The sequence below is a fragment of the Bos taurus genome, chromosome 5 (assembly GCF_002263795.3).
Source record: "Bos taurus isolate L1 Dominette 01449 registration number 42190680 breed Hereford chromosome 5, ARS-UCD2.0, whole genome shotgun sequence".
Classification (NCBI taxonomy): Eukaryota; Metazoa; Chordata; class Mammalia; order Artiodactyla; family Bovidae; genus Bos; species Bos taurus.
This window is the reverse complement of record NC_037332.1, coordinates 64949813-64973467: the sequence shown is the minus strand read 5'-3', so window position 1 is coordinate 64973467 and position 23655 is coordinate 64949813. Positions and strand designations below refer to the sequence as shown.

Sequence of the window (23655 nt, the reverse complement as noted above, 5' to 3'; positions counted from 1 at the left end):
TAATTGAGTCCCTTTGTTTTACACCTGAAACTAACACAACACTGTGTTACTAACACTGTAAATCAACTATACTTCAATCAAAAAAAAAAAAATATGTGCTGAATGAATCAATCAATCATACCATGAATGATCACTCCTTTTTCTTTGCTTCTCCAGGTTTTCAGCTCATTTTTTTTTTTCTGGTGATTTATTGCAAGGGAAAGGACACAACGTCATGAAGAATGTGAAGTGACTTGGCACTATTTCTATCAATAAAGTTTCCTAAAGCAAGATACCCTTCCTCTGCATTTAGCTCAAGAATCCCTCCACACTGTCAGCCTCAACAATAATGGTATATGTCTAGTTAAATACAGCTATTGGAGAAGGAAATGGCAACCCACTCCAGTGTTCTTGCCTGGAGAATCCCAGGGACAGGGGAGCCTGGTGGGCTGCCGTCTATGGGGTCGCACAGAGTTGGACACGACTGAAGTGACTTAGCAGCAGTAGCAGCAGAGAGCTAAAATTCACATTTATAATTAATAGGATAAAACAGAAAACAAGGTCCTACTCTAGAGCATAGGGAACTATATGCAATATCCGATGGTCAACCATAATGGAAAAGAATATGAAGAAATATACATATGTATAACTACTTTGCTGTATAACAAATTAACACAACACTTAAATCAACTAAAATTCAATAAAATTTTTAAAATAGAATAAAATAGACTATTTTCATACTCATTTCTAAGTATTCATCAAAGAGTCCGTAGGCATTCATCGGCTGAAGGTTGTAGTCCTTTTCCCATTGTGGGAAACTTATTTTCCTTTCAGGCCCATGTTCTTGTCGTACTTTTCTTCTAGTCCACCAATTCTGAATTAACCTGCACAACAAAATCAATTTATTAAAATATATATATATATAACTGATCATAAGACTTAAGTAATAAGAAGTAGAGTTAAAATATAGAGCAATAGTTTAAAAAAATTTAGGACAGGCTTTCTAGGAGCTAAAGCCTTGGATTAGGAAGGAAGTAACAATGGAGGCTATACTTAAAGCACTTGTACTTGCAAGTGAACAGAATGATGGATGAACTTATTTTAATCATTCACAAAACTGTCTCCTATTCAGTGTTGCCTTGGAGGGTTGGTTAGAGGAGAATGTTGATAAACTGATCCTCCAGTGTAAAGGCAACACTCAGACCTCTGAGGAGAAGAGGGTTTGACCTTGCTGGCTTATTTAAGAAGCCATGAGCAGTCTTACCATGGGGTGCTGACCTGCAAACTGATTTGAGGATCCTAGAAAGTCTGAAAACCCACAAAGGCTTCCTCCTCTCCTGGCACACAGAAGCCTGCAGGTCTACAACTGGACTTGTCTGCTTTTGGCTTGAACTCAATGGGGGCTCTGATTCCTAGTAAAATGCAGCTTACATTGGTGAGGTTAGTACATTTAACCTTAGCAGTGTTCAGAAGTGCATCTTATAATATGGAATGGGGTTGAAGAAATGTGCGGGAAGAGTCAGGTCTGTATGCTGTAGGAGGCAAGGAGAAAGCTGAGGGGTATCTGAGAGTACCAATGCCAAAACAAAAATGTGAAATTAAACAAGAAAATGGGTATCAAAGACAATTCTGCCTAATTCACAATATTGTTCTATGTCCATATTCATAGAAGATAAGTATGGTTTCCTTGATGTCTATGACATTTTGATAAGTTATGGATCATACTTTAAAGGAGAATATGCTTCTAATTTTTTTTAAATTTTATGCTTTATCTTTTCAAAAGTTTTATAGAAAACATGAAACACTTGGAAGAAGTTTTCTAAAGTAAATCTGAGAAGAGAAAATTACTGGCATTGGTTCTTACAGGGAGCTAAGAGATGACTTTCCAAAGCGAACTAAGTTCCAGCTAATCCTTCTGGCTGAGTGGTCCTCCCTGAAACCTAGAATTCTCTATGGGGACACTGAGCTGACATGGAAACCTATATGTATAGAATTAAAGCAGAAATAGAACTGCTGTTGGTTTATGTCCCTTTAAAACTTAACTGACCATAACTGAGTAAACACAGCCAAATTCAAGGTTATCCTTAAAAAACTGATGCAAATGTTTGCCCATTGCCATCAACATAAACTGTTATTAGTGATAATAACAGTTTTAACTGGTTAAGATCTGCTGACTTAGAAATAATCCAATTTCTTTTTTAAATCCTATTTTTAGGGGGGTATTCCTTTTCTACATAGTCTGAATTTAAAGTAGTTAAAAAATGACAATTTGTGATTTATTTCAGGGGCTGGGGAGTAGACACAGAGATCCAGTTAATGTGTCATCATTTAAAGCAGCTTGGAAGTGGATATCCAATATTAGGGGTCCACAGAGACTTCTTAAAGAATATTCACTTTTGTTCATGCAGTTTGTGCTAAATCTTCAAAAAGGGCCCATGTTTATTACTTTCATCATTTGTCTCTGAATATCTAAGCATGAAGACTAGCTCCAGGTATAATATGCATGGGCTTAACTGCTGAGTCTGCATTGCTTATCTTACTTGCCACACCTAGAAAAGCCAATAGACAAGCCAATAGCCAAGAGACATGCTGCCTCTCAAGTATAGATACCTAAGGTACTTACGGGTAGCCAAGTTCCATGAAATTATTCCAGGTCTGCTTTAGCACCATTATAATACCCATTTGCATACAGAGATCAATAAGGCATCCACTAGGGTGGCACTGCGAGGTAAGCAAACACAGAAATTCAAGAATCAATGGACGGGAAGAAAGGCTGTCTGCTTTCTAATCTGCACAAAGTTGCCCTCAGGCTGTTTAATATAAGTCTATAGGAAAGTAGGAGTGATGGGAGAATACCGACCTCTTCTAGTCTCCACCTGTTTATCAGCCTCAAGTAGGCACCTGGGTGTCCTGTGAATCTTCAACACACACAGAAAAACAAGCCATTAGCATCCTGTAGCCTTCAATGAAGATTATATTCAGATTAGCACATCCTCCAGTGAAAATTATGGTGCAGTAAGGAACAGGTCTGATGGAATTAGGAAAACTCCCCAGAAATGGCATAATGGCAACTTCTGGAATTCTCTGGGGGTATTTCTCTTCTGGCTGTTCTGCCTGGCTGCTGACCACAGAGGCCAGTTTTTGCTGCATGCTGTAACTTTTAACATTTTCTGCTTAATATCAAGTGCTTGTTGTGTAAACAGCAGGTTGGGTACAGTTGATCTTTTGGAACATTTAATGCTTTTTTTAAAGAAAACTATTTGACTAGAATGCCATCAAGTAGCTAGAAACTGCAGAGAGGCTGCTCATCCTATTCACCAAAACCCAACACTTGGCTCTTCCCTGGTTCTCGTCTCCACAGACATAATTCGTGGTGATGGAATTCATGGGACATGGCCACTCCAGATCCTCAGAACTGCTGGATTCAGAAGTAACCCAGGCTCCCTCAGCATGGGTTAGCCCCCCTTCCCATGTGAATATCCTTCCTCACTCTGTGCGGTCAGGGACATAGGACATGCTCCCCGCCGTCCTCCATGATGTCACCTGCTCTTACAGGTACAAGATCCAGGGGCCTGATTCAGATACTGATGGAGCCTGCAAGAGTTACACTCATCCTTCACATGTGCAAACTATTTTTTTCTACTCACCTTAGCAAGAAAGGGTACAAGGGGCTCTGACAGAGGCCATCCCAGGAATGGGAAGGTAAAAGAAAGGAGACTGATCTTTTTATACTTTATGAAGTTACTCTAAAGGCTGCCTTCTCTGTCATCCCTGGTCAATGACCTTTGCGTGCTGTTCCTAGCCCCAGGATGTGCAGAGATACGGGGTTCTTACCTTCCGAGGAAGAACGCGATGTAAAATGTGGAGCTGTTCAGATTGACAAACTGAAAAAGAAACATTTTCAGGGTGAAGCTGTTCTCCCACTCGGACTCTGTGCGAGGCTGTTCTGTGGACACAAGGGGAGCAGAGTTTGAGAGAGGCTGCGTCTGACTCCCTCTCAGCTCCCTCTGTCACTCTCCAGACACACAGGGTGGGTGCACAGGAGGCCCAAGGAGGCTGCAGGAGACCCATAGATGGCGTGCAATGGAATGGACCATCCATGGGATCCTCAAGCTCCCAGACCAGCCCCAACAAGGGTTTGGTGGCAAGTGGCTACACTTGTCTGAGGGGAGGGGATATGTGGTTTGTTCCTCTGTTCTAGGATGCCCCGAGAGCCTGGGTCAGACACAGCCAGGCTGAAGGCACCACATGCCTAGCCCTGGCTCTTTGCAGGAGCCTTTCTTTTGCTCTTAGGACCCACCTCATAGGTGGAAATTGTGTGGGCTCAGGTCCCCTCCCAGCTGCTAATAACTCTGTGGTCTTGACTTCTATTTCTGCTGTGATGTGAGGTGCTACTGGACTAGAAGTCAGACCCCCATCTCAGAATGAGCATCTGACTCCTTTACCTGTCACCCTCATCCAGCATCATTTTCAATTTCATGTACAAATACCCAGATGACCTCACCTCTAGAGCTTTTACTAGCATCTTTGTTTTATAATTTCCTGACCTCAGTCAGGCACCAATTCTCATCTCCTCATATTTCAACTTCCATACAGCAAATGCTCTTTGGACACTGTGATACAGCCAAAAATATGGCTCAGTCCTCCAACCTGAAATCTCACATCAAATGCACTTCTCCTTCACTAGGACTTCCATCCTCACCTCAAACAACATCAAAGAAAATGCATTTAATGCAACAGTACTTTCTGTTTCTACGTAGATTCCCTGAGCTTCTAGTTGCTCATTTACCACTTTACTTCATCAATTCCTTTCCCACAAATGATAACTCAAAATGCTTCCTAGGAGGATATCTGAGAAGGGAGGGGAGAGACAAAGTGAATCTTATTTAAAATGGTTTAAATGTCCATTTCAGAACAAGGCTGTACTCCTGTGGAGGGAAGAAATGACAAAGGCTGCTTTAGGGCTTTAGCTTCATTTCATTTCTGCTACTGAATTCTTGGTTACACAGGAAGGTCTCCTAGGTCATCAACCAACTGGTGGTTTCCCAGATGGACCAGACTGACCAGGGCTGGATCTCCATCAGCATCTTTTCCAGCCTGCATCAAGTTGCCACTGGACAAAGACTGTATCAATGGGCAGTTATCTCTTCTGTGGACATGAACTTTTATCTTTTGGGGAAAAGAGTGGTGGTGATGGAAGATTTCTGTGACTTCACAGGAGATGTTCCAGGTGCCTGGCTCTGTATCTGGCACATAGAAGGGCTAAATAAACAGCATCTTTTATTATAATGGTTATTATAAATAAAAACACCTCTGTGTTTTTCCCCTTTTGGAAAAGCTACATATGGGAATGCACTAAAACAGGTTCTGTGTGGGAGCATATAATTTTCACAGACTGCATAGAGTAAAATGACTAATATCTCATTAATGAAATTGGGACAGTTCCTCTGTCTTGAAAATGTAGTGAATGCACAGCTTACAGCTGGCACCAGACTGCTCTGGTGCTTTACAGGGTCTTAGGCGTAACTGTTCAGATAAATATTTCTACAAATGTCTGTGATAGTTAGCCTGCCTATATTCCTGGTAAAAGACTCCTAGTCTTCAAAGCAACTAACTTTGCTATGATTTTATATGCCATGAAGACTGGCTATGTTTTTAATTAAATGAAAATTGTAGGCTGTAGCAAATGACTCCTTTTCTAAATGATTATAGGTACTTCATACACATGTATTTTTGTGATGTTATAGTTTTGGGGCATTAAGAGAAAACCTACTTTAAATTGTGTTAGTTCATGAAAGGATAGTATTTGTGGGAGCTTTTAAAACTTTAGGTAGGAAAGATTCTCCCAGCTCTTAGACATAGTTAACATGTCCTATTGAGAGCAAAGAGCAAACTGTTGTACACAATTCAAAATAAAGGGAATGCTTCTTTTCAGCAGTGTTTCAGATACGACTCTTTGAGAAGGCATTTTTCAGACCACAATAATGTATCATGAAATTAAAAGGGTTCTACTCACCTAAATTTGTCAGAAGAAGAGCAACCTTTTCATAGAGCTGTAAAATAAATTTCCTACATTTAACAAACTGTAGATGGTCTAAGATAGGTAATTATGAAGCAAATGGATAATTAAGTCATGAATGAAAATAATTACCATCCCCCTGTTGAAACAATGAAAATACTGTCTACAATTATGTCTTTTCAGGGCAAGAAAGAAATGTCCAAGGGCCCATTTTTGAAATCTCACTTTTTGATTGGGATGAATAATTCTGTGACAACAAGCCAGCTGCCATAATTAGTAACTTGCTAAGTGATGCTGGGCAAGTCATAATATTCCTGGGACTCAGCATCCTCAGGGTAAAATCTCTAAGACTGCTTCTGAAAAGAGTCTGTAATCCCATTGTTTTTACGGGCTGTTGTATTTTCTAGATTATAGCATTCATAAGTAATAAAGTGATGAAACATTATTAGGAACCACCAAACTTATGGTACTATGCTTTTCCATTCATTAATTAGGTGCATCCCTAACTCACCTAACCATCTGGTTAACAGAAATGGATGGCTCGACAAGGGGAGTGTGCCCGTGTGTGTGTGTGTGGAAGTGCAGGGGGTACAGTTAAAGTACTCCCCACCCCGATGGAAGGGGAGTGTGCCCATGTGTTTGTGTATGGAAGTGGAGGGGTTAGAGTTAAGGGCAAACCCTCCTTAAGAGGTTTCCTAGGAGGACATACATTGAAAGAAAAAGAGCAAGTTCTTCCTCTAAAATGAAATATAATAAGTGAAGAGGAAAAAGAAAACTAGTCAAATGGATTTGAAAAATATGGAAATGAAGATCACCTTTAAACTAAAGTAGTAAAATCACACTGGGTAAAATTCCCCAGGCTGGAATTCTAGCTTTACCAGCCAGAAGGCTGTAGGTCTTAGGCATCTTACCTCAGTTCTTCTTAATATCATCATTTTCCTTACATGTGGTTGAGACTCACTCATTTTGAGGTCTTTACTAACTTTTGAACTCTCTTACTCCAGATTTTTGGGCTAACTACCTAAAGTCAAAATACTCAGATTGCCTGACTTTAAACTTTCAGCAATAATTATGGTTTGTTATAGTAAAATACAATTCATATGGCCATAGTAACAAATTTTATATATAGAAACCTCAGACTCTGTAAGAGTCCAGCATTAAAAGAGATTGGTATAATTTTCAATACAAAGTCTTGTGGTATAGATGAGTCATACATCTCAACTGTATCATAAATATAAAATACTGGTTAACAACATATTAGGACAGATATATTTGATGTTAATCAAATGTACTTTAATATTACAAAAGTATTATATCATTAAAGTTAATTATCAAGGAAAATTAAATCTAACTGGTGAGACAACCTTTCTCAAAAATATGATGATACATGTAAGCTTCAGTGTATGGACTTTATCATCCATTTTGGTGACTAAGAAACCCTTTATTAAACACAAAAAACACCTGTGTAGCTGCTAGCACACAGTAGGTGCTTTGTACTGTCCCTAATTATATACTATTTCACCTCCCCTCCTGCTTCATTTTTACTTCATTTATTTTTTTTTCTTGGCTGTGTTCCATGAAGTAGAGATTGTTGGATACATGATTTTAAGTTAAGTGAATTATTACTCTGACAGCACTGGTACCTCGTCAAAATGTATCATCAAGTGTGTGTTTATAGACCCAAGGCATGTACACAGAAATTTATTTCTTAAGATGAATAAATTAAATTTTAGTAAGACTGGAGAAAAGAGATGATAAAAATACAGTAAATTTTAATGCACCACATCCTACCTGGATGCAGAATCTTTCAGTGCTCTGGCTCTTTGGTTCATTTCACTATGAATCACTCCCCTTTACAAAGATTATTCGACAGTTAACTTTAAGACCAGCTGAACTGTGGATGGGGCAGTGCTAGGGAGTGACAAACATCTACTTTCAGTCTCCACTGGACCAAACAGTTACACAGCCATGCTGTCAAAATGATCAGCAAGTGCTCCTTTTTTTTTCTACCTTCTGGATTTTTAAACTTTTTTCCTACAATAATAAAGTTCCTGTATATTTAATAATAATTACATATGCTTCATTATCTCAGTGATTTCAGAACTATTGCCCAGATTTAAGTTGCAGCATAAATAAGAGAGAGGGGAACTATAACTGAACACATATTCCATACAAAACACTATACATGGCACTCTATATATATTTATTCTCCCCTACAAACCTCAAGTCTAACAATGTCAGTCATTACATTTTGTTCTGTTATTAGTAACGGTTTACGGAGTGCCTACTTTGAGCCTGAGCCTGTTTTGTCACTGGGAAATAACAACAGAGGGAAAAAAAATGGCAAAGGTTTCTGCCTTCTTGGGGCTACACTGAAATGAAGAAGATAGATAATAAACACAATAAATGTTTAAAAATAGCCTATTAGATGGTGATGAAATTAAAAGACACTCCTTGGAAGAAAAGTTATGACCAACCTAGATAGCATATTGAAAAGCAGAGACATTACTTTGCCAACAAAGGTCCGTTTAGTCAAGGCTATGGTTTTTCCAGTGGTCATGTATGGATGCGAGAGTTGGACTGTGAAGAAAGCTGAGCACCGAAGAACTGATACTTTTGAACTGTGATGTTGGAGAAGACTCTTGAGAGTCCCTTGGACTGCAAGGAGATCCAACCAGTCCATTCTAAAGGAGATCAGCCCTGGGTGTTCTTTGGAAGGAATGATGCTAAAGCTGAAACTCTGGTACTTTGGCCACCTCATGCGGAGAGTTGACTCATTGGAAAAGACTCTGATGCTGGGAGGGATTGGGGGCAGGAGGAGAAGGGGACAACAGAGGATGAGATGGCTGGATGGCATCACCGACTCAATGGATATGAGTTTGAGTGAACTCCAGGAGCTGGTGATGGACAGGGAGGCCTTAGCGTGCTGCGATTCATGGGGTCACAAAGAGTCAGACATGACTGACTGACTGAACTGAACTGAATTGAATGCCAGAGAGGGCTTTCCAGGTGGCACTAATGGTAAAAACCAAAACAAAACAAACAAAAAACAAACAAAAAAACCCAAAACACCTGCTTGCCAATGGAGGAGATGTAAGAGATGCAGGTTCAATCCCTAGGTTGGGAAGATCCCCTGGAGGAGGGCATGGCACCCTCTCCAGTATTCTTGCCTGGAGAATCTCATGGACAGAGGAGCCTGGCAGGCTACAGTCCATAAGGCTGTAAAGATTCAGACATGACTGAGGTGACTTAACATAGCACAATGCCATAGAGAGAAGTGAAGTGGGTGAGGAGCTAGGCAATGGTCAGAAAGCAGGAGTGGGTTGCAATTTTACATGGAGTGACCAGGGAAGCCTTCTACTGGAAAAGTAACCTTTGAACAAAGACCTGAAGGAGGTTTAGGAGTAAAGTCTACAGACCCCACAGGGAAGAAGGTCCTAGGTGGAGGGAAGAATCTGGGAAACCAAAAGGCCAAGGAGGAGCAGGGGAGTCAGGGTGAGAAGGGGGAAACAGGGTCAAAGACCCCACTGGGGCCAGATGAGGGAGACCCCAGTGGTCATGTGAAGACCTGAACTTTGAGTGAGAGGAAAGCCACTGGATACAGTGAGTGAGGCTGGCTTACTCATGTGAAGCTTGCTCTGGCTGCTGTGATGAGCCTGGGTTGAGCAGACAGGGAAGCTGGGAGACCAGTGGGGAAGGCACTGCAATAACCCAGGTGAGAGATCCTGAGGACTTGGACCAAGGTGGGACTTGGGATGTGTGAAAGGTGGTCAGACTCTGGATACATTTTCATGGTGAGAGAAACAGAGAAGTCAAGGAGAACAAGGTTTTCAGCCTGGGCAGCTATGATGGGGAGACTATGAGAGGAGCTGATTCTGGAAAGAAGATGGGGAGTAAGGGGGTTGAATGTGTTAGGTGAGGAGGAGTCTGGGATTCAAGGGAGACAGCTGGGCTGAAAAACACACTTGAAAAAAGCCTGAAATCAACACAAGCAACATGTACCACCCTGGAAGATTCCTTGCTGAGTTATCTCTAGGAATGCTTTGGATACAGATTAACTTCCCATCATTCAGAATCAAAAAAGAAATGGGAACCAATACTGTTGAGCTATGTCAGATTCTGAGCTGGGCCTTAAAATATATTTTTTCTCTTTGCTACCCCATGGACTATACAGTCAATGGAATTTTCCAGGCCAGAATACTGGAGTGGGTAGCCTTTCCCTTCTCCAGGGGATCTTCCCAACCCAGGGATCGAACCCAGGTCTCCTGCATTACAGGTGGAGTCTTTACCAGCTGAGCCACAAGGGAAGCCCAAGAATACTGGAGTGGGTGGCCTATCCCTTCTCCAGGGGATCTTCCCCACCCAGGAATTGAACTGGGGTCTCCTGCAGTGCAGGTGGATTCTTTACTAACTGATCTATCGGGGAAGTCCCTTTTTTTTTGGTCTCTAAATTTCCCCAAGGGGCTTATAGTGTTACCTTATTGGATACATAAGGTAACAGAGGTTTAGAGAGGGCAAATGCCTTGCTCAATCTTATACTGTAGGAAATTCTACAGGCCAGATTTGATTTGAGTCTTCTGTACACCCACAAAGTACACCTCATGCCAGGCCACAGGTGTCACATAACTGACCAATCTCTCTGAGGCCAGGTCCCTTTAGAAACAGAAGGCACAGTCACCTGCTGCACATAGTTTATCCATGTGACTAGTTACCCAGATGCTCACTTACCACATTCAGCAGCATAATGATGCAGAAATTGATGCACACAGCAGTTCCTGTAGTTGCAACCTGAGAATTATTCCTGATTAATGCCCACTTAAAGGCTGCGAAAGTGCTGACGGTCACCACCCTGTAAATGACAATCCCGAACACAGCGGCGATCACCACGCAGATCTGGCAGGAAGACAGAGGACACCCGGTGAGCACAGTGGTGGGATGTTTCAGGGAGGGCCTCCCACCCCCAAGAAGATCCTCCCACAGGAAAAGGAGATACGGTCATGGTGGTCCTGACTTGAGACACCATAACAAAAGGCACACTTGCCATGTGGCTGATACTTCCTCTCATCGGTTTGTATGTTCTTTGTTATCCAAATAGAAAAACCATGGTACTTGAGAGTTGATAAACTGTTAGGCTACAGACTGACACTTTTTAAATCAGAATATTAGATTAAGCAAATGAACAAATATTATGGAAAACTTATCATGTTGCTCTTCTGTTTAAAGCTATTTCTTGGCTTCCTTTTACTCTTAGGATAAAAGCAAAGCCCTTATGGTGGCCTGAAGAGTCTCTCCAGGCCCACTGTTTTTCCACTCACTCCAAAGACTCTAGACCTTTCCTTGTTGTTTCAAATAGTCTAAGCACACGTAATCTTCCTTTGCCCAAAACGCTGACCTGCCCATTCCCCTGCCAAACACATGACACACCCACATGCACATCCATAATCTACTTAATACCTATTCATTCTTCACATCTCAAGAACTACTTCATAATTAATGCTTTTCATGAACCCCACCACCCCCCCACCCCGCCCGCCACTCCTCAGGCTTTTTGTTGTTGTTATATGGTACCAATGGCTTCCCAGATGGCTCAGTAGTAAAGAACCCGCCTCCCAATGGAGGAGACAGAAGAGACATGGGTCTGATCCCTGGTTTGGGAATATCCCGTGGAGGATGGTATGGCAACCCACTCCAGGTGCCTGGAGAATCCTATGGACAGAGGAGCCTGGTGGGCTACAGTCTGTAGGGTTGCAAAGAGTCAGACATGACTGTGCAACTGAGCATGCGCATGGTACCTATGCATTCTTGCAATATGCAGCTTTGTTGTTGTTATTCAGTTGCTAAACTTATAATTTCTAACAACTGTCTGCTTATTGTCAGTTTCCCCAACTCAGACAGTAAGCTCTACCAAGGTAGGGATGGTGACTGTTGTTTCTGCAGTTCATGGTTTCTGCAACATCTTAGCATCATGCCAGGTGCTCAGTTATTTGTTGCTGAATAAGCTTATGAAAGGTACATACTCTTACTTATCAGATAGATACACAGACTGAACTGAGGCATCTTCCTCTGAACACTTGATGGTGTTTGAGAAGAATATAGCATATCTCTATCTCTGTGAATAATGGGGATTTGAGATTCCGAAAAATTCTGTGGCTTTCATTAGATGACTCGCTTACTGTGTCTCAGAGAAGAGACCTTAGCTTACATGGCCGTCAAAAACTAGATCTTAAAGTGGGGCTTCAGGATGTGCTCTGGCAACTTAGAGCTTCCTTTTTTTATAGGAGCTTTCCTATGTTTTGCATAGACTCTGTCTTTGGTATACCGTGAGAGACATGCTCTAAAAGCCCAGGTATAAAACCTAGCTGAACTGGCAAAAAATAATAATAGTAGTAATAATAGAAAACAAACAAAAAACCGCCCGTGTCTGAATCCTGGAGCTGTTGATAGGGAGATAGGCGAGACCTACACTGAATTTTAGACAAGGGTGGCGATATGCTACGATGGACAGTTCACTGTACTGAGTCAAAGTCGGGGCCGAGTCCTGGTTCAGCAACAACCTGGCAGTGTGACCTTGAGCAAGTAGCTTCTCCTCTCCAGGGCTTTAGCCTCTACAGGTCTCACTGTGAGAAATACAACCCAAAATAATACATATAAATGTACTTACAGGAGGCAAAGCCTGACCCCACTGCTTACAAAGCAGAATCTGTAGATAGGGCAGGATCTGAGTCTTGATCCAAGCTGAGGGACACTTGGGCAATCTGCCTACCCCACCATCTCCCCAGGTTCTTCCTGGCCACAGTAGGGAGATTGTCTGGATTTTCTGTTGTTCTGTCCTTCCCATTCGAGCCAATTAGGATATATATTGATGCACATGTGCTCTTTGAAAAGAGGAAGCAGGAGAATCCTAACCATTCCTTCCTGTTCTAAAATGACATTTCTGACAAATCGCATGTGTGCGGTTCAGTAACCAACAGGATCAAAGTGGGTCACAAAGTAACTTCTTTTTAGGAAAAGCTAACAGTCCAGCTTCAGATTAGTATTTTGAAAACTGATATAACCATCAGCCGGAGAAGGAAATGGCACCCCATTCCAGTACTCTTGCCTGGAAAATCCCAGGGACGGGGGAGCCTGGTGGGCTGCAGTCCATGTGGTCGCTAAGAGTCGGACATGACTGAGCGACTTCACTTTCACTTTTAACTTTCATGCATTGGAGAAGGAAATGGCAACCCACTCCAGTGTTCTTGCCTGGAGAATCCCAGGGACGGCGGAGCCTGGTGGGCTGCTGTCTTATGGGGTCGCACAGAGTCGGACACGACTGAAGCGACTTAGCAGCAGCAGCAGCAGCAGCAGCATAACCATCAGCAAAATAAATGTTAGGGAGTTAGAGCTGGCATTAAAAAACAGACTAATAAAACAACAAAAAAAATCAGAGTTCCTTGAATATTATAAATATGGGCATTGTTTCAATAACTATTTTCAGTTTTATACATCTATTTGCATAGCATATACTGGGTAATGGCAAAGAATGTATTTCTTATTATATGGGCATTGTAAAAATGAAAGCTTGAATGACATTGCTGTAAGTTCCACCTCATAGTTTTAGCTCCTTTCATTATGGCATAGACAAATGGAAAGAATAGTAGTTAGAGAACCTGAGCTTTTGGCTATTTCCTGGCTAGCCTGGGTGAGTCCCTTAACCTTCTGGAGTCTCAGTTACTCCACCTGTAAAATGGGACAGCAGTGTCACCCCCGGTCATCATATAGAACTGTTGTGAGGTCTAAATATCAGAACGTACAAAAAATGTATTTAAATACCTGGTATGATTATTGTTCCCATGCTATAGGTTTGTACTTTATGAAACATAGTTGTGTAAAAAAAAGGATTCATACCATAAAAAATATTCCAGATGCAGAAACAATAAGTCGGCTGCATTTATCTGCAAATGCTTGATATGGTTCTGGCTTGCCGGAAATGGGATTCATCCTCTCTTTCTTGGAATACTTGGCTTCAAACTGGGGCCGTATTTCTTCCTAAAAAACAAGCAGACACATTTTTACATACTGAAGAGGTACTTGGTCAAGAAGAAAAAAAAAAAAAAATCATTTTACCCCACAGGAAAACAGTCAACAAATGCCACGGTCATCACTCACTCAATGATATGCACTTGGAAACCCAGGTTTAAATATTCTGAAATTGGCCACTTATTAAAGAAAACCTAAAGAATGATGATCTTCGATTATCATCATCATGGCTCTGTGATTTAGACTAATAGTTAAGTATTTCTATTATCTTATTAAATGATAGTGAGAAAGGGGCCAATTTGTCCCTGTCCCCAGTAGTTTGAAATAACTAACATGCTTTTATTTATTATTGAGGAATGATATGAACACCAGGACAAAGAAAACTTCTCAAGAGTGAAATGTTCAGAATTCATTTTATGAGTTATAATGGCAATATAATTCTTAGTTTTCTACAATTTTTAGTCTTTCGATTTAGGCATCTAAAAACCTGGTGAATCTATTTTTAAAATAAGCTCCTATAGGAGTCATTCACCCTTAACCATAGATTTTAATGCATTCTTAATTGGTATTGAAAACAAGGTAAAAGCCTTTCAAATCCAGTTAAAATCAAGGCTCCTCTAATTCTAAATCAAGCTGAAATTTTTATTTCATTGAGTTGAGCCCCATCCAATGTGAATGGCTTCTGACTAAAAGCAATTACAGGATTAGGAAAAGATAAGCAACAAAACGGTGTGCTGAAGTGGTTCTGACTAATTAGGAACTTGTTTTATGTGAGTGTCTTGCAAGAGGCAGGAAAAGGAGCAGAAACTCTGGTGCAAGGGAGACTTGAGTTAATTCAGGCAGAAACACTCAAGAGCTGGGTGAAGGTACTGACAGAAAGCAAAGAAGGACCTGACAGGAGAGAAATTATGGAGGGTCTGGTAGGGGCCACCCTGTGTAGGAGGAAAGGCAGCCTGATTCCCTGCACAGGATGAGCCTGATGCTGGCTTCACGCAGATAATCAGGAAGGTCATGGGGAGAGACAATTATAAACAGCCTCTGCCTCCTTTATTTCAGGTAGTTATACCTTAGGATATATCAGATCTAGAATATTCTGCTTCTTTGGGAAACTCAATTCATCAGGCTATAAGTGTCATCAAGGGTCACTAAGTTAATCATGCAGAAACTGAGGTCAATCATGGAGGCAGACCTGTCATCCTGGGTACGATAGGCTAAGTTTTGTCCTCACCCTACCTCCCAATTCGTAAGCTGAAGTCCTTACCCTCAGTATCTCAGAATGTGTCTGTATTTGGAGTCAGGGTCCTACAGATGTAATTAAGTTAAAATGAAGTCATTAGGGTGAACCCCAATCCAACATGACTAGTGTCTTTGTAAGAAGAGCACATTTAGAGACATGCACAGAGAGAAGACCATGTGAAGACTCATGGAGTAGATGGCCATCGACAAGCCAAAGACAGAGACAGGGAACAGATCCTTCCCTCATGGCCCTCAGAAGAAACCAGCCCTGCCAATGATCTCGGACTGCTCACCTCCAAACTGTGAGACTAAGCCAACCAGTCAGTGTGCTTTGTTATGGCAGCCTTAGCCAGTAATACTCTGGGTTACCCCTGAAGGAGGCATGCAGCTCATCTGGGTTCTTCTGCACAGCAAGCTGAGAGCCACAGGCTAGGAGTAACAGGCATTTCTACATTGAATCCCAAACAGAACTGGAACTGCACCCAGCTCCTGACCTGACCTCTACACAGGGGTGCTGAGTGAAAGCACGGTTCAGCACTCCATGCTTTTAATAGGGCTGGGAATCCAGAAGGATCCAGACTTACCAGAGATACGTTTACCCTAAAGGTACCCACATAGTGTGCCCACCACAAGTGTCAGTGGTGACTTTAGACTGGTTTAATCAAAGTTACTTAAATAATGCTACACTTTGTAGCCAACAGGGGAGAATTTAGAAACATTTTTCTTTAGAAATGAAAAAAAAAATCCAAAGGTGAAGTAATTTGCCTTAGACAACATAGCTTCTTGGTGGTGACCTAGATACCCAGGAAACAGCATTTTCCATCCCATGTGAAAGCTACTCCTATACACACATGGAACAAAAACCAGAACAGCTCCACCCAGGAGGAAGTCTTGAATGCAGTTTTGCTGCAGTTGGTAGCTTTCAGAAACCTGGGCGGTCCCTTCCAACTCAGAAAACCATTTTCTAGAGAGTGAATGCTTATACAAGCCTGAGAGGGGCCTTAGCACAGGAACAAGGATTGCTGAAAATCCCAGTATCATGTCTATATTTAAAAATTACCCAAATATGTTCATGGGCTTGAGGAGAAAAGGCATCCATCCACAAGGTATGATTTGAAGGAAAAAACATTCCTCTCAAAATTATGTCCCCTACAAAACCTATCCCAGGGCTAAAATTCTCAGTTATGTTTACAGATGATTCCATTTAATTTATAAAAATAAACATATGTGTCTCCTGGAAGGAAAACACCCATTAAGACCCATGGTCATATCATATATGATGACTGCATTGGATTTACTTGCACCTGTAGACTCTCAGGAAATGGAACTCAGGAGAGGCAGGGGATGAGAGGAAAGAAAGACGAGTTCAGGCCTGAGTGACTCTCAAGGGAAAGCAGGGTCCGAGAGACATACAATAACCAAACTCAGCATGGGGCCTTAAGACTTTTGACATAAAGACCAGACACAGGTTAGGAAAGGGCATGGTGTACTGGCCGGGAAGGGAGAGTAACATGTCTGAGGGCCCAAGTTTACCTCTGCTGGACAGTTTTATCTAGCGGTGGCCGGCTTTTAGCACATCAACCAAAGAGCATGCATGCGTAGTGGTTCCCCCTCGGTATTTATCATGTGAGAATCCTTCTGAGCTGTCCAGGGTCCTGAAGACGTAATCATTTCCTTGGAGAACTTTAGGAGGTCTGCTTTCAAGTGCCTATAACTGTAAACTAACATTCTCCTTCTGACACAGTAAAGAGAATGGATAATATTTAAGGAAACTAAACAAATCTTACTACCAATTCTTCTAATGCCTCTGCATACAAGTGAAATGCTTTACTTAGCCATGAACTTTTTACTCCACTAAGAAATCAAAATGTATTTTTTTAAATTCTTCTGCTACATTTTTATAATGCTTGAAATTTCCTGCAGAGACAGGTATAAAAATGCTTTATGAGTCAACCTGACTTCTATCACAGAGCAGAAAGTGATGACTCAAAAGCGATTGTGTATTTCTTGATTATCTGCTTTTTTTTTTTTTAATTGAGGTAAATAATACAAACCTCCTCTTCTTCCCAGTCTATCAAATCCCAGTCATAAGCAATTACTGCTCTCCGTCTCTTCCAAAACTCTAGGAAAACTGTTGCTGGAACAAGCAGAGAAAGACAGATATTTTCAAATAAAACAATGTCTTGAACTGTGTCAACAGATAATGAAGCCATTGTAAAGAACGACAGCTGTTTGTGTAAGCATTCTTGAATATCAGAATTTCTAGCTAAACATCATTTAACAAAGATCATTTTCTGAGAATTACTAAGCCTGTGTCAAACATAATGAAAACTCAAGAGATTTAAATTAAGCTGATTTGCAAGTCATGGCAGAACAGACTTATTAGAATGACAAAGCTTCTGGGATGTAAGAATACAGAAAACTAGGTTGTCAATATCTTTCTATCTGATTGAGTATTTAACAACTTATTGACCAGAGATATATTAATACATCTTTTGTTACCTGAACATTATTGACTAGAGACATATCAATAATCACTTACATAATAAATTGCCAGAGAAGGAAATGGCAACCCACTCCAGTATTCTTGCCCGGAGAATCCCATGGACAGAGGAGCTGGCAGGCTACAGTCTGTGGAGTTGCAAAAGTCAGATACGACTTAGCAACTAAACTACTACTACTAACAAATTGCCAGCTACAGGTGTTAGTTTCTACAAAAATTCCCTGGTCAATAATGTGTTAAACATCGAGGGACAGAAGAGCGAAAACAAAACTTAGCAGTTCACATGTATTTAATTGGCAGAGATTTCTCATTCCCTCCAATCCTCCTCAGGACAAATATCCTCATATTAAAGGCAAAGTGTGTAAGTTGTATTAAAAAACCTTTTCAAGACTGTTCCAACCTTTTTCAACCTTTACCTTTACTACCCAGGTAAAGCTGATGGTGATCCTCATTTAGCCAAAGTAACTTTCTACTCAATTCAGTTTAAATATATCAACACAAACGAATTGCTGAGTATTATAAAATGACAGGTCAAAATATGATCAAGACATATTCCTGTTGCCTAGGAAGCCACAAGCCAGAAGAGGGGACACGTGCATGCATTCACTCACTCACTCAGAGGATGGCTGCAACTAAGAATTGCACAGAGACACCCTAGGAGAGGGAACTGTCAGATCCATCTCTACTGGGTCTTACTGTGTAGTCAGATTAGAGAAAGGGGAAAATATGTCAATGTCCTATGTTTGGAATCAGTTTCATGGAGAAAAGTAAGCATCCAAATGTTCATTCCAAAGAGAGATAATGGCTTCCTTCTTTTCTGCTCCCCTTTGCCCTCAGTTCAGTTCAGTCACTCAGTCATGTCCGACTCTGTGACCCCATGGACTGTAGCACACCAGGCTTCCCTGTCCACCACCAATCCCCAGAGCTTGCTCAGACTCATGTCCATCTAGTTGGTGACGGGGATCTGTCGTCCTCTTCTCCTCCTGCCTTCAATCTTTCTCAGCATCTTTCCTCATTAGTGGAAAGATTCCTCATTATTGAGACATAGAACACATATTTAAAAATAAGTAAGTGGAAAGATATTATAAGGTAACAGTTAAGAGCTCTCTGGCTTGTGACTTAGACATTCTTAGACTTGAAATCCAGTTCAGATACAAGCTGTGCTACTATTGGCAAGTGAATTAACATTTCTAATTCTCAATATCCTGCTAAGCAAATGAAAGATGGCAATATAATCCCTATCTGCAATGACAAAATTCAAAATGCTCTAAAAGTTTTAAGTTTGTCTTCCTAGGTCTGGCACAAATTCATCATGAGGCAAGCTGTGACCTTGACTGAGGTGATGCTACTCAAAGTCTTTATTAATCCATCTTCTTAGACTAACAAGGGTGACCAAAGCATAAGTGACTTGTAGGACAATACTGAGTGGTCTAACACATATAATTGAAATACTAGATAATATGATTCTGGAAAGTTTTCTAAAAACATGTAAGATCTGTACACTGGAAATTATATAACATTGCTTAAATAAATTATGGAACAATTAAATAAATGAGCTAACTGACATTCATGGATAGAAATATTTGAAATTAAGTCTTCAGAATTCCCAAATTGATTTACTGCTTCAACTCAACTGCAATCTGATACTAGCATTTTGGAGGGGGTAGAAGTTGACAAGGTAACTCTACAATTTATATGGAAATGCAAAGGACCTAAAGTAGACCAACCAATTTAAAAAGAATAAGTTTTTGAGGCTTACTATTATACTATAATAATTGAAAGAGGATGTTATTATATAAAAGTACATGTATAGATCAAATAGAAAAAATTCCAGGTTTAGACCCACACATGGTAAATTGATTTTCAACCCAAAAATGGCAAGAAAATTCAAGGAAGAAAAGGATAATCTTACAGCAAGTAGTACAGGAAAAACTGGATACCCACATACACAAATGGATCTGACCCTTACATTACACAATATACAAAAATCATCTTGAGATAACTCATGGACCTAACTATATGATCTAAAACTATAAGTTCTCTAGAAGAAAATACAGAAGAAAATCTTAGGAATCTTAAATTGGCAAAGATTTCTTAAATAAAAAGCACAGAATAAAAGAAAAAACTAATATGGAGTATACTGGAAGAAAAAATTCTTACTTTTTAAAAGATACCATTAATAACATAAAAATGAAAATTACAAACTGGAAAAATATTTGCAAACATATATATGCTAAAGGACTTCTATCCAGATTAAATAAATAACTTTTAAATATAAGAAGACAGTAACATATGGGCATTTGAACAAACACTTCAATAAAGATGTGTAGATTGCAAACAAGTTCATGGAAAGATGTTCAACATCAGTAGTCATCAGGGAAATGCAAATTAAAACCACAATGGGATAACACTATATACACTATGATGATAAAGACTATTAATTCCACGTTTGTAAGGATGTAGAACACCTGGAGCTCTCATATAATGCTGTTGGGAATGCACAATTGCATAGCTACAATTTTTTAAAAATAAAGTTAGACATTCTCCTATTCTATGATCAGCAATGCCATTCTCAATTAATTTTCCAGGAGAAATAGATAACAAAGACTTTTATGCAAAATGTCCAAAGAAGTTTATGCTGCTGCTGCTGCTGCTAAGTCACTTCAGTCGTGTCCGACTCTGTGCAACCCCATAGACGGCAGCCCACCAGGCTCCCCCATCCCTGGGATTCTCTAGGCAAGAACACTGGAGTGGGTTGCCATTTCCTTCTCCTAAAGAAGTTTATAAAAGCCATTAAGTCTTAGACGAATAAAAGCTGGATTGAACCAAATACTTATTAACATTTGGATAAACAAATGAATAAAATGAATAAGCAAATTTCAGTACATCTCAGGCAAGGGAATATTATTCTGTATTAAAAAGAACAAATTATAGACATATGCAACAACACATATGAATCTCAACAGCATCAATCTTAGTGGAAGAAACAAAATGCTGAATACTGAAAGATTCTATTTGTATGAAATTCTAGAACAGATGAAACTACAATGACAGAAAGCGTGTTGGAGGTTGCCAAGAGGCTGACTTCAGAGGCACGAGGAAACTTTCTGGAGGATGAAAATGTTTTATGTCATCATTATGGTAACAGTTACATGACTATATATGATTTGACATGATTTGTCAAAATGTTCACCTAAAAATCACTGGATTTTATTTTATGTAAATTATACCTAACCAAAGCTGACAAAAACATTTCATGATTCTGTCACCCAGAGAAAACCACCATTAATACATTATAAAATACCTTTGTTTAGCTCACAGGAAACATCTTGACCAGGCCCACCAGTGAATGACTGCAGGAAAGAAGAAATTAACACATTCTTCTCCAGAGTCTGGCCAGAACCAGGAAATACCTGCAACGACTTATAGCTTCTTTTACTTTACCTCTTCACTTTCCCTGCTTTGTTCAAAAAATGAAACTGGCATCCAAACCCAGGCAAGATAGTTCTTTAAATACCAGTCGACTATCTTCTCAGTCTGCTGGCTTTTCAAATAAAGCTGCTGTGCTGTGCTTAGTTGTACAGTCATGTCCGATACTTTGCAACCTATGGACTGCAGCCCACCAGGCTTCTCTGTCTGTGGGGATTCTCCAGGCAAGAATACTGGAGTGGGTTGCCATGCCCTCCTCCAGAGGAATCTTCCCAACCCAGGCATCAAACTTGGTCTCCCACATTGCAGGTGGATTCTTTACTGTCTGAGCCATGACGGAAGCCCTCATGAGGAAGACTCCTCATAATACTGGAGTGGGGAGCCTATTGCTTCTCCAGGGGATCTTCCCAACCCAGGAATTGAACTGGGGTCTCCTGCATTGCAGGCAGATTTTACCAGATGAGATACCAGGGAAGCCTAAAGTCGCTATTCCTTACCCCAAAACCTCATGTCTCAATTTAATGGCCTGTTGAGCAGTGAGCAGTAGAAACGCGATGATGCTATGAAAGTGTTGCACTCAATATGCCAGAAAATTTGGAAAACTCAGCAGTGGCCACAGGACTGGAAAAGGTCAGTTTTCATTCCAATCCCTAAGAAAGGCAATGCCAAAGAATGCTCAAACTACTGCACAATTGCACTCATCTCATATGCTAGTAAAGTAATGCTCAAAATTCTCTAAGCCAGGCTTCAACAATATGTGAACCGTGAACTTCCAGGTATTCAAGCTGGTTTTAGAAAAGGCAGAGGAACCAGAGATCAAATTGCCAACATCTGCTGGATCATTGAAAAAGCAAGAGAATTCCAGGAAAATATCTATTTCTGTTTTATTGACTATACCAAAGCCATTTACTGTGTGGATCACAATAAACTGTGGAAAATTCTGAAAGAGACAGGAATACCAACCACCTGACCTGCCTCTTGAGAAACCTGTAAGCAGGTCAGAAAGCAACAGGTAGAACTGGACATGGAACAACAGACTGGTTCCAAATAGGAAAAGGAGTACATCAAGGCTGTATGTTTTCACCCTGCTTATTTAACTTATATGCAGAGTGCATCATGAGAAACGCTGGGCTGGATGAAGCACAAACTGGAATCAAGGTTGCTGGGAGAAATATCAATAACCTCAGATATGCAGATGACACCACCCTTATGGCAGAAATCGAAGAAGCACTAAAGAGCCTCTTGATGAAAGTGAAAGAGGAGAGTGGAAAAGTTGGCTTAAAGCTCAACATTCAGAAAACAAAGATCATGGCATCCAGTCCCATCACTTCATGGCAAATAGATGGGGAAACAGTAGAAACAGTGGCAGACTTTATCTTTTTTGGGGCTCCAAAATCACTGCAGATGGTGACTACAGCCATGAAATAAAAAGACACTTACTCCTTGGAAGAAAAGTTATGATCAAACTAGACAGCATATTAAAAAGCAGAGACATTATTTTGCCAACAAAGGTCTGTCTAGTCAAGGTTGTGGTTTTCCAGTAGTTGTGTATGGATATGAGAGTTGGACTATAAAGAAAGCTGAGCACTGAAGAATTGATGCTTTTGAACTGTGGTGCTGGAAAAAACTCTTGAGAGTCCCTTGGACTGCAAGGAGATCCAACCAGTCTGTCCTAAAGGAAATCAGTGTTGAATATTCATTGGAAGGACTGATGTTGAAGCTGAAATTCCAATACTTTGGCCACCTGATGAGAAGAGCTGACTCATTAGAAAAGACCCTGATGCTGGGAAAGATTGAAGGCAAGAGGAGAAGGGGATGACAGAGGATGAGATGGTTGGATGGCATCACCAAGTCAATGGACATGAGGTTGAGTAAACTCCAGGAGCTGGTGATGGACAGGGAGGCCTGGTGTGCTACAGTCCATGGGGCTGCAAAGAGTTGGACATGACTGAGCGACTGAACTAAACTGAGCAGTGAGCAGTAGGAACTTGGACACAGTAACACTAAAATACTCCAAATCACACTTTATTTGTACACTTTGCATCCTAAAGAAAACTTAAATACAGCTTTGTGTTATGTTATTATGTGCTTTGAAAGAATTTTTAATGGCTACTTACAATTTCCTTAACCATTCTATTGTTGGATATTTAGGTTATTTTCAGTTTTTACCTAATATAAACAAAGCAAGGAAAACATTTTTATGTATAATGTTCTTATTCTGTGGAGAAGGCAATGGCACCCCACTCCAGTACTCTTGCCCGGAAAATCCCATGGATGGAGGAGCCTGGTAGGCTGTAGTCCATGGGGTCGCGAAGAGTCGGACAGGACTGAGCGACTTCCCTTTCACTTTTCACTTTGATGCATTGGAGAAGGAAATGGCAACCCACTCCAGTGTTCTTGCCTGGAGAATCTCAGGGATGGGGGAGCCTGGTGGGCTGCCGTCTCTGGGGTCGCAAAGAGTCGGACACGA

General features: G+C 40.7%; 1 protein-coding gene across 20 annotated transcripts in view; it reads right to left on the bottom strand.

The window, feature by feature from the left end:
- Window positions 1-23655, bottom strand: part of ANO4 (anoctamin 4) — a 433316-nt gene that overhangs the window by 45967 nt on the left and 363694 nt on the right. For all 20 annotated transcript variants that reach the window (XR_009494400.1, XM_024991748.2, XM_024991754.1 and 17 more), the window contains 8 exons: window positions 17308-17390; window positions 13886-14026; window positions 10727-10891; window positions 5996-6032; window positions 3814-3925; window positions 2840-2897; window positions 2603-2700; window positions 721-863 (listed from right to left, as the gene is read on the bottom strand). Coding sequence is in view for 19 of the 20 variants with exons in the window: in XM_024991748.2 (XP_024847516.1) it covers window positions 721-863; window positions 2603-2700; window positions 2840-2897; window positions 3814-3925; window positions 5996-6032; window positions 10727-10891; window positions 13886-14026; window positions 17308-17390 (837 nt within the window). In the remaining variant the exon portion in view is untranslated. The remainder of the gene's footprint in view (window positions 1-720; window positions 864-2602; window positions 2701-2839; window positions 2898-3813; window positions 3926-5995; window positions 6033-10726; window positions 10892-13885; window positions 14027-17307; window positions 17391-23655) is intronic.